This window comes from Cydia splendana, chromosome 11 (assembly GCF_910591565.1).
Source record: "Cydia splendana chromosome 11, ilCydSple1.2, whole genome shotgun sequence".
Lineage (NCBI taxonomy): Eukaryota > Metazoa > Arthropoda > Insecta > Lepidoptera > Tortricidae > Cydia > Cydia splendana.
Window position 1 is genome coordinate 17,043,548 of NC_085970.1, and position 18,095 is coordinate 17,061,642.

At 37.1% G+C, this 18,095-nt stretch overlaps 2 protein-coding genes across 2 annotated transcripts in view; both read right to left on the reverse strand.

Annotated features, from left to right (window-relative positions):
• The window catches only part of LOC134794914 (uncharacterized), a 443,559-nt gene that overhangs the window by 356,182 nt on the left and 69,282 nt on the right, over nucleotides 1–18,095 (reverse strand). The window lies entirely within an intron of this gene.
• LOC134795223 (neuropeptides capa receptor-like) overlaps nucleotides 7,102–18,095 on the reverse strand; it is a 71,249-nt gene continuing 60,255 nt past the window's right edge. The window contains exons 4-5 of the mRNA XM_063767055.1: nucleotides 8,268–8,406; nucleotides 7,102–7,306 (exon numbers count right to left, since the gene is read on the reverse strand). Of these exons, the coding sequence (XP_063623125.1) occupies nucleotides 7,178–7,306; nucleotides 8,268–8,406 (268 nt within the window). The 3' untranslated portion in view covers nucleotides 7,102–7,177. The remainder of the gene's footprint in view (nucleotides 7,307–8,267; nucleotides 8,407–18,095) is intronic.

An 18,095-nucleotide genomic window follows, 5' to 3' on the forward strand; every position in this document is an offset into this window, starting at 1 on the left:
CGCGAGTCAAAATGATAATAAGGTGGTACTGGTGCTCGACGCGGTCCCAGTACATGTCATCTTGAAACTTACGTCATTGTCAATAGAGGTGATAGCAGGGTGTCATCTATTGGGCATTAGCATGTCGAGCACTAGTACCACCACCTTACCCTTGGTCGTTTTTTCTGTAGTGGCAGTAAATTTTGATTATTGGTACCAGGAATCCAACAAATAACCGGAAATGCTACTAAAATCTGCAGATACACTGTCAAATGAGGCCACGAGGGTAGGCTGCGGTTGAAAGGTTTGAATTTGAATAACGACCCTTAGAAGGGTGCGACCGCCATGGGTTATAAATTAATATTGTCGACCCTGTTAAAGGCTCCTTAGAGGTTGTCCACAGACATGTATATAAGTAGACCAACAAAACGCACTTGGGTGAGTTAACTTTTTAGTGTCACCTCCAGTTTCCATCAGATCAGATCGATGTCATCATCGTAATATTGTCACCGATATTTCACGATGTAAGTCCTGACTGAAGCTTGCTTGATGAGCCCTATGTCTCTGTATCTTTAGGCATTTAAATTAATGAAAACTAATAATTTGTACATTTTCGGGTAGGTAGTTGTAACATTTATTGGTTAACCAATCAAATACTAAACCGCCTGGATCTGTCACTGAACGACTTGACTTTAACCTACATTATTTGATCGATCAATGTAATGTTTCCATCCACCCTCAACTGGCTTAAGAAGCCATTTGAGGGTAGATTTTGTTTACTTTTATTTAAATACCTAAAGAGACTATAATGCCAAGAAGTGATCCTAATTCCTAAATTACTATTGTTTGGCCATAGTCGTTCGTCAGTGGTGTCTTTCTATAATATGTTAGGATTAGGTCAAAGAGAATTTGAAATAGAGAGTTACTGTCATGGTGGTAAATTATGTAGCTACAGGACATTTACTGCCATCTTTCGACAGATGATTAAAACTGTTAGAACGCCATTTGAATTTGATCATTATTCTTTCACTGATATGTGTTAACTTGTTAAATATTAATATTAACGCCATCTACTTGAGAGTAGGCTGAAGGTTATGGCGCCATCGCTCGCATAGATTGTACCATACCTTTGGCCTATAGTCGAGTAGATGGCGTTAGATGGTGGTACTGGTAGTGCTCGACATGCCAATGTCCAATAGCCGACACCCTGCTGTCACCTCTATTGACAATGACTTAAGTTTCAAGATTACATGGACTGGGACCGCGTCGAGCACCAGTACCACCACCTCATAGCTTGTAAAAATAATCAAGTTGGTAACGTCATCTTTTTATAATATACATCTGTTTGCACATTTATCTTGTCATTTCACACGTAATTTCACTTATATTCTAATTGCCGCGTCCATTCCATCCAATGGCTATTGTTGTAATAAGTAAAAGCCGAGGATTTTAGCAGGGCGCGCTCATTATGTAGGAGGTTTACATATAAATTAGCTAATTAACGTTATTCGCAGTTGAATTTGAAGGTTAATAGGGAAAAAACCTAAGAAATATGAATTATTTAGGCAACTGTACAATATTTACCCCCTTGTTCATAAAACTTTACGGGCCTGATTTAGTTAAATTATGTTTTATCCTTATATTATATTATGTTTAGGCCCGTAAGGTTTTATGAATAAGGGGGTTAATATTAGTGTCCGACCGAAGGTTCGGTTTCGGTTTCGGTTTCGGCCAGTTTCGGCCAAAACATCATGTTTCGGCCGTAGTTTCGGTTTCGGCCAAAAACGGCCGAACCTTTCGGCCGGGCCGAAACATACGAAATGGTACTTCGTACTATGAAACTAAACATGTGACAAAGATCAAAACTTGGAGAACAAGTAGGAACAATATTAATATACTGATTTATGTATACATAAATTAATTGATTTATTAGAAAACACAAACTGGTCGGTCGACGCAGTTTTAATGTGTATAAATAGTGGAGTGGCCAAGTTGAAGAATAGCAACTTTCGTAGGACTAAAAAGGTTTATACCAACAAGTGGTATTGTTGGGATCAGCATGGTCTACTGATTATCAAAATGCATGTTGTCGCTTCATAATGTGGTGGAAGGTGTCGTGACGTCATAAAGTCGGTAGTACAAAGTTGTATACTTTTTTCTTTTGAAAATACCATGTGTGTAAATACCAATACCAAATGAAAGGGCTTTGTGAGTAGATTACAAATATGTAACATAGTCTAACATGTTCTCCACTTGATTTAACAAATTATTGGAAAACTTTCAAAAATTTGACAATCCAGAGATGAATTTGAACTGCTCTAAATTGAAAATAGCTAAATGGATTAGGCCAAATTTTATACAAAATGACTGGGAATATTCTCTATACTATGTCTCAAATAATTAACCAAATATATCCAAAAATAAGAAAAGTACATCAAGTTAAATAACAGTATAAATTTCTGTTACAGTAGACTACTAAATATTTAATTGCTTTCATTTAATACCTCACATGGTATGTTTTCTGTGAAGAAAATAGTATTTTAGAAGTTTCCCATAACAGAAAATTATACTGTTATTCAAATTGATGTCCTACTATTGATGTTGTACTATTTCTCTTATTTTTTAATATTTCTGGCCAATTTTTTTTTTAACATTATATAGAGGATATTCACAGTCCCTTGGTATGTATTTTAGAATAATCCATTCAGTAGTTTTCAATGTAGACCAGTTCAAAATCAATTCTGCATTATGTAATTTTTGGACGTTTTCTTCTAATTTGTTAGACCAAGTAGTGAAAATGGTATAATATGTTAAATTTTTGTAATTTACTCACAAAGCCCTTTCATTTGGTACCGCACGTGGTATGTTTAAAAAATAAAAAGTTAAAAACTTAGTACTGCCGTCTTAATGACGTCATAAGAACTCATTCCAAAGAAGCGACAACGTGCATTTTGATAATCAGTAGACCACAATATCACTTGTCGGTATAAACCTTTTCGGTCTTACGAAAATCGTAAATAAGGTGGTTTTTACGAATTGGCCTCTCCTCTAAAAAGCGGTTTTATGACATATTTTGAACGATTTTAATAAGTCTACCAAATGTTCGGTTTCGGTTTCGGCCGAAACTGGGGCCAAAGCCGAACCTTCGGTTTCGGTTTCGGCAAAAAAACATGTTTCGGTCGGACACTAGTTAATATTATACAAAATATTAAATCCCCCTAGAATACTTGTTTCCGAAATTATTTTGGATCAATAATCTCATAATTAATGTACTACTTATACCCATTGCTAATTTTCTCACTTAAGTATTTATATAATTAAGTACGAGAAGTTAAACTGCCGAATCCGACACTAGAGCTAACGATTCAACGGAGTCACGGCGTTCTGTTGTCTCAAAAGTATTTAGTTATAATTTTATGATTTTTTTAATGTATGATAAGGTATTTATGGGGTCCTTTGTTGCCTGAATATAAATTTCAATAAATAAATAAATTTCTTTTACAAGGGGGCAAAGTTATTGTTTAACCGCTCGTGCTAATATTGATAGCCGAGCTAGCGAAAGATTCCAAAATTGAACCACGAGCGTAGCGAGTGGTTCGAAAAATGGAATCATGAGCGTTGCGAGAGTTTCAAAGCACGAGGGTTAAACAAAATTTGCCCCCGAGTGAAACACAATTTTTTTCACCACACCAACCCGAAGCAAATATTAAATGTAAAATATCAAACAAAATCAAATCCAAATGAATGTTATTAAATATTTATCATCCAAAATCATCATTTAAAAGTCAATTCTACCAGCAAACATAAGAAAACAACTCAAAATTTGCATTTGATTACTTTGCCTCACATGTGAATATAATGCAACTTTGCTATCAGTTTTTGAAGTGCAAAGTAAGCCTTTCCGAGCTGGTGTGGTGAAAATGTCATTTGTATGACTAACTGAGCATTCAGTTACCAAGATTTCCTGGCCCCGTAGACAACATGCCATTCGCTATCGCTCCGTAGCGAACGAAACGCAACTGTCACTGTCGCACTTATAAGGAAGAGTGATAGAGAGACATAAAGCGTTTCGTTGTCGAAGCGATAGCGATTGTCACCTTGGTTAGGCCGCCTGTTAAGAAATCTGTAGCTATTTGCAAAAGAGAGGTGTATCTGATCTTGTAAAACGTAATCTGTGTAAAATGCTTTGTTTGAGGAGCCCGTAACGGAATAATAAGCAGTCTTTTTTACAACAACATACCTACCTATAACAACATAACATAATATACCTATGCTAATGGGAGTTTTTTTAGGGGAATCGAATCATTTATAGCAAGCCTTTTGTTCAAACGTTCATTTATTTTCTAACAATATTGTGCCAAACATACAACACATATAGGTACCTACAGACCTGCTAGCATGAGTTGCGTTTTCCACGCCTCCATACATCTAGCGCGACTTCAAGTATGATGAACTCGCGCGCGAGAACGCAACTTATGCTATACCGCATAATTATTTTCCATCGGCTTTTTTCGGAAACGTTCATATTTGTCATTCTACTTCAGTCAAGCTCAGTACTTTTTGTACCGAGACTGACTGAAATAGCAAGACACGTTCGTACATTTCCGTGAAAATACAATGGAAAACAATTATATACAGATATATTACACGAAACTTTATATGAGTGAATCAGAAAATTTATTTTAAGATTTACAAGATATAAAAAGTCTAATTTTATTTACATGTACATTAACTACATTGTGAGAAATTACATATTAGCCTATACACATAGCAAGTACAATGCGAGAGGTTGGTTGGCCCAAAAATATGTTAAGTAACATTTTTTTTTACTGCGGAATGTTGTCGATAATTTTAACAAGTTTATATTTAGGAGTGTAATTTTAAGATAATACGTTTCGTTTTAGCTAAATGATTGTAGTTTTAATTTTTAAATACAGTTAGTAAAAAAAGTGTAAGAATATATTTCTAAAACATATTTGTCTATTTGTCAACATATTTTGGGCCAACCTGTATTATCGATCATACATAACATAACGAACAACTTTTACCATGAGAATAACCGGAAATTACGAAATTCAAATGTGAGCAATATTTTGACAGAGGTCGATGTTTTCTTCAACACCTAAAACTTTTTTCGCAATGTTGACATTATGAAAAAATAAATTAACTTAGAAATATTCAAGCCTTGCTAAAGGTTGAAAAAAAAATCTTTATTGATTACAATGCGCAAAAACCTTAATTTTAACATATTTTGTATTTATACTATATACATTTTCCTTACTGAAATACAATTTGATACTTATATTTAGTACAACATCACAATTAGATACAAATCTCTAGAGAGCCAACCAAGATTTTGCTCCTTATAATAATATAATCTCATTTAGACAAGTACAAATTTTGGTCTGATATTTACAACAAGAAAGCATCTATCACCTAAGATATTGGAAAACCTAACACTACCCTTAACATACCATATGAAAACTACGCGAGCACGTAATCTCACTTATAAAACTTGTTACGACAGATACTACATCAATATCTAACCTAACTTAGCCACTCACATGCTTGATATTTTCCAGTGACCTCTATTATTATAATAAAATAAGGGTGACAGCTGGTAGCTACAGTTACCAAAAGCAAGTGAGTGGCTAGACAACCCTGTGGCTACCCAACTCACTATCTCAATTATACTGTTTTTGTGAAAGCCTGTCACATGACAAACTCATCGAGCGATCATCCCTATGACACTATTATTTGGAGTAGCGGTCACGTAAATGTTTGTAGACCACCTGTAGACGTTTTTAGGTCCCGTACCCAAAGGGTAAAAAACCGGCCATGTGCGAGTCGGACTCGCACACGAAGGGTTCCGTACCATTACGCAAAAAACGGCAAAAAAATGACGTTTGTTGTATTGGAGCCCCACTTAAATATTTAATTTAATCCGTTTTTAGTATGTATTTGTTGTTATAGCGGCAACAGAAATACATCATCTATGTAAATTTTAACTGTCTAGCCTGAACATGGACAGTGGAAGTGGTCTTAGCAATAGGGTTCCGTACCCAAAGCGTAAAAATGGGTCCCTAACACTCTTCTGTCCGTCCGTCTGTCTGTCTGTCACCAGGCTGTAACCCATGAACCGTGATAGCTGGACAGTTAAAATTTTCACAGATGATATATTTCCGTTGCCGCTATAACAACAAATACTAAACACAGAATAAAATTAATATTTAAGTGGGGCTCCCATACAACAAATGTGTTTTTTGCCGTTTTTTTGCGTAATGGTACCCTTCGTTGCGAGTCCGACTCACATTTAATCACATGGAGCTTGGGACGGATGTTGGTGTGGGATGCTACCTGCGTAGACACACTGGCACCGTCCCACCTCCTACAGACTACTGTAAAAGCGGGCGGAGCGGCGGAAAGCGCCGAAATTCTAAACCGTAACAAATATAAGAGCCTCGGTAGAGAGTACCATTTTGTACCATTTGGAGTTGAAACTCTAGGTCCATGGGGTCCCAGCGCGCATAAGTTGTTCGCAGAAATCGCGAAGCGTCTGGTTGACGTAACTGGTGACCGAAGAGCTGGCGGCTACCTCGCACAACGTATCAGCATTGCGATACAGCGAGGAAATGCCGCTAGCATCCTTGGTACAATGCCTCAAGGGCCTATTTTATTTTAGATTTAAGCTAGTTATTAATTTCGTTTAGTAGTACCACTGTATATATATTGTATGTAAATAAATGTTAATCACGTTAATTATTTTTAAAATTAAGCCCAACTAAATGAGACTTGATGGAACCGTCATAGGGACCATAATTCGACGCTAGAGGTATACCTACATGGCAATAATTATTATTGTGAGGGGGCAGATGATGGGGCCTCAGATGGGAATACAATTATAGTTACCGTTACAATTATAGGGACCGTGCGCGTTGGAGGGTCTGCCATCTTGTGGCATGAATCGGAAACATATGTACACATGCATGTACATTGCCAAAACAAGAGCTACAATCTACCATTCTCGTCGGTACGTTTCCTTGTGCATAGTAGTTTCTGCCATCTTGTGCAAGCATAAACGACAAATTTACGCCTCGCTCCGAAAATCTGACGGCTCCTATGCTGCCCCCTATAGTTCATGCACGGAGTCTATAGAGATATGTCACAAACTGCCCAATGCCAGATGCCAAAATACATTTTACATGCAACTGTCAATCTGCATGCCATCCTGCTTGTCGTCGTAGAAGTAGAAGACGGTGCTGTCCTCCATTTTGATGTCGCCATTGTCGCCACAAAATGGCGCCGGTTGGTTTTTCACGTAGTCCACCTTAAACAAAAAGGTTGTTTTTACACACTTTTATTTAGCTTGACTGCGTATATACCTATGTATATCTCTTTGTACCTATGGTGCTTCAAATCTTGTAACTTAAATTTGAACCACTTCCGGGTGTCTGATTGAACAAAAATTTCGCATAGTTCTCCCTGCAATAATATGCTAACATGGAGCTGATCTGATGATACAGTTGGAAGGTAGCCAAAGGAACTCTTCAATGGAAAAACATAAACACATTGAGTTTAGGCTCATTTGAATGGTCTCGAGAAGTACTTGATAGACATGCAAAGGAGAGAAAGTACAGTCGGCAATAAAAGTGTGTATCAAAAAATATTTTGACGGTTACTTGTTTAAAGTGCAAAATCTGGTAAACTTTATCTATCACGGGTCATATAGCGTTCCGGCGTGAGCGGAGCCGAAGACAACACGCAGAGACCTATTGACACTGAAATTAAATGTAAGAAGGGCTACACCGAGCAGATGTTGCCTTTCTCACAAATCTCACCTCATTAAAGAAAGCTATCGGGTACTGAAATGCCATGATTGAGTTCATTCTACAGTTAGGGTGACTGCTATAATAGTTATTTGCCACTACATACTCTACATAGTAATTGGCCACTCCTAACAATTCAGAAAGATACTAGCCAATTGAAACCTCATTGTTAAGAGTGGCCATTGTCTATGTAGTCGCCAATAACTATAGCAGTCACCCTATAGACAAAAAATACCTAGAGTTAGACCAAGAAAAGTCTGCAGCGATTCTGATAGCTCACGCAGTGCAAGTGTTATTTTAAACGTCAAACTTCTATGAAATTATGACGTATAAATAACACTTGCACTGCGTGGGCTATCAAAATAGCTGCAGACTTTTCTAGGTCTAACTACTCTAACTCTACTCTAAAACCGTGCCGATGCTTATGAAAAGGCATAGATTCTTGTGAAACCGCATTCTCACCTTACTGACGAAGGCTATGCGGGACTCTCTCTTCCGGTACTGCGATGCCTTGGAGGCACTCGTGTGGTCCAGGTTCGTGAGACGCGAGTCCCTCCGTGCTTTACGACAGAGCAGGGTCTCTTGGAATGCGATGCGGTATCTGTAACAAGGCAAACGTATCTATACAATCTGTGAATTGGCCACATACTTGTTTGGGATTGGATCAATGACATATTGTCTAATGAACTCAAGTTTGTATGAAAACAAATGGAGACTTTAAAAAAATATTTTCACTAATATGAAACAAGTGCGAGTCGGACTCGCGCACGAAGGGTTCCGTACCATAATGCAAAAAACAGCAAAAAAAAAAACGGTCACCCATCCAAGTACTGACCCCGCCCGACGTTCCTTAACTTCGGTCAAAAATCACGTTTGTTGTATGGGAGGAGTTGTTATAGCGGCAACAGAAATACATCATCTGTGAAAATTTCAACTGTCTAGCTATCACGGTTCGTGAGATACAGCCCGGTGACAGACAGACGGACGGACGGACGGACGGACGGACAGCGGAGTCTTAGTAATAGGGTCCCGTTTTACCCTTTGGGTACGGAACCCTAAAAATCTAGTAGGTACCGTAAAATAGGGTGAGTAGGAATTGGGAGGAGAGTCGGATTATGAATGGGGAGAGAAGGGATGACAGGGGGGTGGATGGTTTTTAGAGGCTACCTAAATAATGTATTCCTATTACAAATGGAGCTATAGTAATATTCATAATAAAAAAAATCGATTCAACAACGTTTCAAAATCACCTTTTGTATGAAATCCCATCTCACCCCAACTACGACAACAACTACGGGATACGGGATTTTGTGTTTATCGTTAAAGTTATAAAATGGAACTACCTAAAATCATAAAAAACTGAAATACAAACGGCCGGAACATTTATTAATAAAATTAAGTTTGCATAAAATGTAAAAATAAAATGTTATCGAGGTTTGAATGTCAGTTTTGTCCCAACTCACCCCATTTTACGGTACCTAAAACAATTAAGAAATATTTTTTAATGTCTTGAAGTTCAAGACATTTTAAAATATCATGATTTAGTCACTTTGAATCAGCAATAAAGCTTTTAATTTCTCACCGAAAAGAATCTCAAAGGCGTTGCCAAAAACGAATTACCATTATACACGCCCCGCTTTAGCAGGTGTCGGATTATGTAATCCTTTATGGACGTGGATAAACGTGTGCCTTCAGGGGCTTGGTTTCGCACGTCGCTATAGTAAAACGAGTAGGTTCCCTTAATTATATCGGGGCTTTCAAGACCCAACTTCCGTATGACCAAACATCGACTTGCTGATTGACTTACATTTTGGAATGAAAAATATTAAATTCAAATTGGACTTAACAAAACTGGAAATATCTGACTACATTGTAGTGCATAATTGTGTTCCATCGTATTTTCTCGGAAACGTTCGCATTTGTCATGCAAGACACGTTCCTACGTTTCCGTGAAAATACGATGGAAATAGTTATTTGTACAACAAGAGATCAAAGTTTGATATTTCTTCGAGTGCTTATTTTGAGTCCCGTGCAAGCGAAAGATTCTATAATAGATTCACGAGCGTAGCGAGTGAATCTAATTTAGAATCTTGAGCGTAGTAAGGGATTCAAAAGCGCACGAGATGTAAATAACTTTGATCTCGTGTAGTACACAAAATTTTTCACCCTAAGCAGTGAGAACATACCTAGAGGGACAGAGATAATAGAACCCAAGTATATCGAACTTGTATTAGACCCCGCATGTTGAAATAACATTTGACTATAAAGATCACTTGAATGTCATTTTGTCTCACTCAGTGAGCAAAATCGCATTTTGCTCACTGAGCGAGACAACTCAGTGAGCAAAATGCGATTTTGCTCACTGAGTGAGACAAAATGACTCAGTGAGCAAAATCGCATTTTGCTCACTGTTTTTAAGAAGCAAAGTACCCTTGTTCGAGCTGCTGAGGTGAAAATAATTATGCACTACATCTGTATGTTTAATTAACAGAGATAGTATTTTTAAATAGGATTTTTTAAATAAAAAGTTTATTACAGACTAATTAATATTTTCTGAGAATTTAAAATGGAATTCCGGCGTCACAGGTAGGTACAGGTAAGTGCCCCAATTTATAAAGTATATTAGCTGAATTTAGGATAGTGGATACTTATGTTAGAGCGTTTTCACATTGTCCGATCCGATATCGGATGTCGGAAGGAAGTAAAATGTAAGAAATATGTGTTTGTCTGTATTTATTTGTACAATTAATAAATCATTATAACTCAAAAACGATGTACAACACAAAAAAAGGCGGACTTAATGCCAATGACACTCTCCTGCTGCAGCTGTTTTTGTCATAGGCGCCTTCCAACATCCGATATCGGAAAGGCGCTTCGGATAAATTCAGCCATGTTGGAAGCCCCGTCAGCTGTCGGACGGATAATATTTGTGTGTGCGTATGTGTATGCATAATGCTTGTTGTAGTGTGCGTGACCGCTAAAGACGGCGCCCGGGCGCGCCGCCGCGGCCTGACTACATGGATGTAGGATCCTATATACATCCGATATCGGATCGGACAATGTAAAAACGCTCTTAGGGCACTTACTGCTACTACAAGCTTTTATCGTTGACTGTACTTTTCTTTCAACGCATAACTTACTCATCAAGACTATTCTAACAAACCTAAAACACAATTAGGTTACGTTGTTTTATCACAGAGTTTCTATGGTACCATAAATATTTCATTGTCACCCAACTTACATACGGACTATGTGAAGTTTCAGCTCAATCGAATAATGGGACGTGGGTCTAATTTAGCTTACAATATTTGACCCAAACATGCATACATTGGAAGTTACTTAACTAACAGGTAGCTTGTAAAATGATGACATTTTAATTTCTATAGTTTGTATTTGTAGCGCGCTGTTTAATGGGTCATTAATGTTATTACAATATCCCTCATCGGCTCACGTTACAACCGCTAGTGCGTAAGAATAGGACATACACTACTTTTTCATATTTACTTTGGTTTCCTATATGTACGTGACGTCGGCAAAAAGCCGTGTCGCCGGGCTACTTATGGTGACATGCGCCTTTTTACAGATGCCTTAAATCCCATATACATACAAATATATACGTAGGCACACAGAGATCGCATTACGAAGCGTTTACAGTGAGCACGAGGTACACACACACACACATATGTACAATTTTACTTGTAAAATGCTACGAATCCAGCAGCACAATAGAGTTGCATTCTACGCTATTTTATACTATAATAACCCAATAGAGTTAGACGAAGAAAAGTCTGCAACAATTTTGATAGCACACGCAGTGCAAGTGGTATTTTTAAACGTGAAACTTTTATGAAATTATGACGTATTAAATAACATTTGCACTGCGTATGGTATCAAAATCGCTGCAGACTTTTCTTGGTCTAACTCTAACACTCCTAAAGCTTAAATAATTATAAAATATTTAAAAAATACTCGAGTAGTGTTTCTTATTGTGGTCGCAAGTGAAACAAGCGGTCGCTCTGCCATACAATTTTTTTAACGGAAGAGCATATGTGTGGTGAACCTCGATTGACTTATGTGCTCCGTCTAGTAATTGAGGTGGTCTGTGCACACACACATGTACTCAACATACGTTTATGTGACGTATGCGGGCCATCGATCACGATACGTAATTTATGTGGCACTTTGTCGGACTTAGGCTATCGTCGATGTCACCCTCTTTGACTTAGGACCTGTGCACACCGGGACACACCGGTGTGTGTGCGTAGATATGCCCGTTGTATTATACAGATCCTTATGAGAGACGGCATACTGCTTGCGTGACGTATGCGTGTATTTATTATAATTAATACGTTGGTACATTGTATCTCGTTTTTATTACAAAGTTAATCAATTCAATAACGACACCCTCAAATTGAGGTAACTTGGACTATAAATCCAAATTACAGCAGAGTCTACCGTTCTGTAATAAAAATTAATGATGCTACATTTTAAGTAATATACAATATATATACAGTGGTACTACTAAACGAAATTAATAACTAGCTTAAATCTAAAATAGGCCCTTGAGGCATTGTACCAAGGATGCTGGCGGCATTTCCTCGCTGTATCGCAATGCTGATACGTTGTGCGAGGTAGCCGCCAGCTCTTCGGTCACCAGTTACGTCAACCAGACGCTTCGCGATTTCTGCGAACAACTTATGCGCGCTGGGACCCCATGGACCTAGAGTTTCAACACCAAATGGTACAAAATGGTACTCTCTACAGTAATATTAATTGGCACCAAAATGTTAACAACATTACCTAAACTTTCTAAAAAAATACATTTAAGTACGTAGAGACAAATGTTTTATTAGATTTTAAGCGGTATGGATAAATTACACATGCGCAAGTTGCGGAAAGTTTCCACAAAATTCCAAAAGTTTTCGGAAATTTCTGGAAAATTTCGCAGGATTAATAAGAAACTTTCACATGAGTATATGCTAAATGCAAAAATAAAGCAAGTAAATTAAATGTTCGCATTAAAAAAAAGCTTAAACCGCACCGGTTCTGTCAGCGGTCATTAACATTAACATTTTTTGGCAACTTCATTATAATAACGATAAAGATTTATTCATTAAAATATCAAACAAACTTAAACATCTTGTACACTAACATGTAAACAAGTTTTTAATTAGTTAAAGTTTGTAATGTATCTATATTTACATTTTATTCATATTACATATGCATTCTGTTCCAAAAAAACTAGCACCTACATTTTAATTAAAGCAGTTTAAAAGTATTAAGTTAAAAACCGAGCTTACCTAGTTTACAACTAGGTCAAATCGCGAGTAGACCTTACAACAAAACTAGGTTTCCGTGTTTTATGAAGAGAATATTAAATTTATAACAAATTATGATTAGGTATAATATTTACGAGACCCGATGCATTAAGTATATTATTAATTTTGAATGTCTTTCCCATCACGGAACAATGGTGTTCCGGACATTTGGAAAGTGTACGTGGAGCTCAAGCCAACACGTAGAGGCCCTATTGATAGGTACTTTAATGAAATATAAGGGGTACACCGAGTCACCGAGCGGATGTTGCATGCTGCCCTTACCGGCGTGTCATGGGAAGCACGCAGAGGCAGCACCCGCCAGGGTATAAGTGTCGTAGTCAGATCGTATAATCCGCCGTATATTACATTACGGCTAGCCGTTTTCAAAAACCGGGGCGTTTTGAAATGCGGCGGTTCGACGATTAGCCGGATTGTCATTGCGATACGTTCTTCAATAAGGCGGCCAACGTTTAGCCGCATCGTACTACTATTTAGATTGTAGAGTGACCAGTTCTTTCGGTCGCCTACGTAACCGGAGTTTGACAATGTTTGCAATTTAATTTATTTTTACCATGGTCCCACCGCACTACATGTGTTTCTTTTCCAAAACATTTCCTTCACAACTTAAATAGATCCTATTCCTGTGTTCCTATTTCTGGGCGGTTTGCCCTTCGGGCATCTGAAGCTACCTAACGAACCTAACCTACTTACCTAATACCTACGCTTTTTTCCCCAAAGTGTAATGTTTTCACGGACGTCTCACTAAATCAATAGGTAGGTAGGTTAGGTTCGTTAGGTAGCTTCAGATGCCCGAAGAGCAAATCGCTCAGAAATAGGAGCCCCGCTAGTTAAGTTGCGAAGGAAATGTTTTTTGAAAAGAAACAGTCCGACGAACTCCAGATTTGATGGACACCCCAGCGTTTGTCATAGTTTGTTGTTGTTATGTCAGGCAGCGCCACGAGTGTTAAAAATGGGAACTAAAAACTGTCAAAGCGGCGGCTAATGACTAGCTGTATTACATTACGGCTAGCCGTGTTGAACAACGTATGACGCCGAATACATTCCGGCGGATCTTCATTCAGCCGCATTCAATCCGGGTAATCGTTAAACCGCCGCATTTCAAAACGCCCCTGTTTTTGAAAACGGCTAGCCGTAATGTAATACGGCGGATTATACGACCCGACTGCGACATAAGGACTATTAAGAGTTGATGGAATATAAAATAGATTAGGCTATTGGGAAAAAGTGATGGACTAAAGCACTGTGGGCTTGTATATAAAACCGGACACCTGCCTAGTAAAATGGCATATAATTTCATTACCAGCAGACGGTGAGTCGCCCGCACAAGATGAGCCCCCACAAAAAGCGACATCTAGGATGATTCAAGGGCATCACCGGTATGAGGGCTGAGGGTAGAGAGTGCCACTGGACTTTAAACATATAGCCCACTCGCCACTTATGTTTTCACATCTACCCTCGAGAACGCAGCTCTGGCGGCTCCACTCTGGACAGCAGGCTAAGGCAAGCCAGATAATCCTGAGAGTGAGAATCCGTATTGTGATCCTAGAAAGCGGTACAACTTTTTAAAAACTCCATTTTCTAAACCGACTGTACCTTACGGTAATAAGATTTACTCCGCAATTTATAGTGATCCACGATCCAGATTAGTAGAGTGAATTAAGGTACTTAATCTAGACATTAATTAATTTCCTTAATTCCTACTTAGAACAGCCAATTAATATTAGAGCTAACGAGTGCATGAGTTATTAACTATGATACTTACTTATATTTTGTTACAGCTGACATGACCCACGTTACATTTTAAGTAATGTAAATTACAAATACCGTAAATTGTGCCTACTTAGCTCCAAAATTCGTAAGTTACTTAATTTTAAATTATTATAGTATCACAATATGATAATTTTAAATTATTATATTATCACAATAAACGCTGGTAAAACAGCTAGATGGTTGGTTAAGTAATAATAATTGTATGATGATTTTCTTGCAAAATGTACCTTAGTTTTGAGACTAAATCTAGTTTTTTACATGTAGGTAGATTTTGTTATTCCCTACTTAAGTTACATATCTTATAGTCCTAATACCATGTGTCACATAACACTCTCATACAATCAAGCCTGCAGTCTGAATTTATGATGCTCCTACACTACACCACTGGCAGTTACATAATGTTATATAACAGGGACAACATAATTATATTATAACATAATTATATTAGTGTTATAACACTATCACGTTGTCCGTCATACGATGTTATATAAGGTTATTAAGCTGCAGTGTGGAAGCACTAAATACTAAACGTAATTATTAACTTATCGACCGCCAATATGGTTTCATGTCATGACTTCTAATTAAGTTACATAAAAGCTACAGAATATCATGTTGTTCTAAGCTCCATGATTAAAATGTGAAGTCACGACCGTATAAAGTACACGCTTTACAAATGAATTTTCATATACAAGGTGCTCACGAGGAATGCGAAAGATTTTAACCACGCATTTCTGAGGTCAAAAGAAGAAAAAAATGTAATATGAGTTTAGGTCAATTTCGCAAAAAAATAAAATTTTTGTTTGTTTTTTTTCAATTTTTTGTATGTATATGTATATATACATAAAAAGTAAATGTTATTGGTAAACTTGTCACTTAAAATGGATTTACTATTTTTATCGTAAAACTTAGTTTTTGCAAAGTGTTACTTGTCACTTTTTGACATCTATCAATAAAGATATTTAGACTACACCTATAGCAGCAACATCGCCATCAAAAAGGCTTTTTGCACTATGTAACAATAAAAACTTGTTTTTTTTTTTTAAATTGGTAAACTAGGCAAATGTCAAAAAAGTTTATAGGACATTTTTGTCTCTAAATATGATCAGGAATAAGCTGTTAAAATTATTCGGTTTCCTCATGTTACACCGTGTATATACAGGATGAAATTTTAATCACCAGCCATACTCTGCGTAGTGTCTTTATAGATCATACTGAACAACTTTTATTATGGGACCAATGACTGTTCCATACATCCCGGCTGATGTGATGACGCTCATTTCTATGGGACAGTCAATTTTTTTTTCGCGATTTCTGCATTGAGCCCATAATAAAAGTTGTTCAGTATGTCCTATAAATTCACTACACAGAGTATGGCTTAAAATTTCATAAGCCCTGTATAATAGGGTTTTAACTTAATCGGGTTGAAATCCAATCAATCATGTTGTTTGAACGTCAAATTGATCCTTCGACAGCACCTCGCTGATAGATTCGTGGGTTGAATGCCGATGACGTTATTTTTGTGGGTAATTTGCACTGATAAAAATTCTATTACTTTAACAAGGACGGCGAGCTGTAAAAATTGGGACACTTTGTCAATGAATGAATTTGTCGTCCTAAAAGTCGTGAAACTACTTACTTACTACTTACTTACTACTAGCTTACACTTTGTATTTTTGTACAAAATTATACTATGTATTATTATGCTGTGAATTTTGTACGTGAAAATTAATTTGCATTAACAATGTTTGCCATATTGTGAAACCTGAAACACAGGGAATCCTAGTTCAGGCACATGTAAACCATCACTATTTTTAAGTTTTTGTTTTATATGAATGTAACCATGAAATACGTGTCTTTACATAAATTATATTTATGTTTATTGAATATGTTCTGTCATAAGGCATGTGAAAATGATTTTTCCATGACACGACAAAGCCATGTACGTTCCAAAATTAAAATTCGTTTTTCCGTTTTTGCCTCATGGAGATATAGGAATATGTACATCTAAATATACAAACTTTTCTTATATAATATTAAAATTTAAGATACGTAAAACGATTGAATGTCATAGTGCGAGTTGAGTTATAAATGTGTTTCACCCCTTATTTGATTCAGATCAAGACTATGTTTTATGTTAGTCGTACTTACACTGAAAAATTGCATATAGGTTGCCCTGCTAAATCAGGGGCAAAGTGGAAAATGTGTACCGGAATAGATTTAACGATAGAAAATAAATATATTTAATAAGCTCTAAAGCTTTTTTATATTAACTAAGCCTTTTTTAAGTAAGCTTAAAATACCTACAAGAAAAAAAAGTTCATGATGTACGATTTAGGTCAATTAGTACTCATAGCCACTCAAAATGATCGAATATTGAAATACTCTAAACAATTCGAACTATACCTACTAGCAAAGACATATGTAACTCCGTATAAGATGAATAAAGTCTAAGAAAAAAACGTGCCTCGGAAATCAAGAAAAAGTCATTCTCGGATAGATGGCGCACACACCTTTGGCCTATGGTCGGCTAGATGGCGTTGACGACACCGTTTCATATTTAACAATTTTAACACATAGGTATCAGTGAATGAACATGGGTCCAAATTATATAAAAATAATAAAACCATTTATGCATATATATACATTTTTTCGATAGTTTTATACGTTTTCATTTTGAGTTGTAGTCGTGTGTCGATAGATGGCAGTAAATTTAGTGTGACTACATAATTTACGATGACAGGACCCCTCTATACTATCTATTCTCTTTGCTACTAGCTATCAAACTTCAGGATCACGGACGTCAGGAGAAACGTCAGGATCTTAGCAACCTTTAATACAGTCACCAGCAATAGTTGCTAAGCGGGCGAGGTGTTCAAAATGATCTTGACGCGACCTTGTTGTTAAGAGAAAAACGGCGCGATTCGGGAAATGATTTAGAGATTCATTAGATATGAAATAGTAAAGATATGTGACGTTCCACGGCAAAACGTACCTTATGGCGGCTGGCGCTTACGCTATTATTAACGCCGCTCCAATATTCAGCCGCGGCAATGGTACCTTTTGCCGTGGAACGTCACATATCTTTACAATTTCATATCTAGTGAATATCTAATTCATTTCCCGAATCGCGCCGTAAGAGCGTGTCGACTTGTGTCAAGGTAATATTGAACTCGCCTGCTTA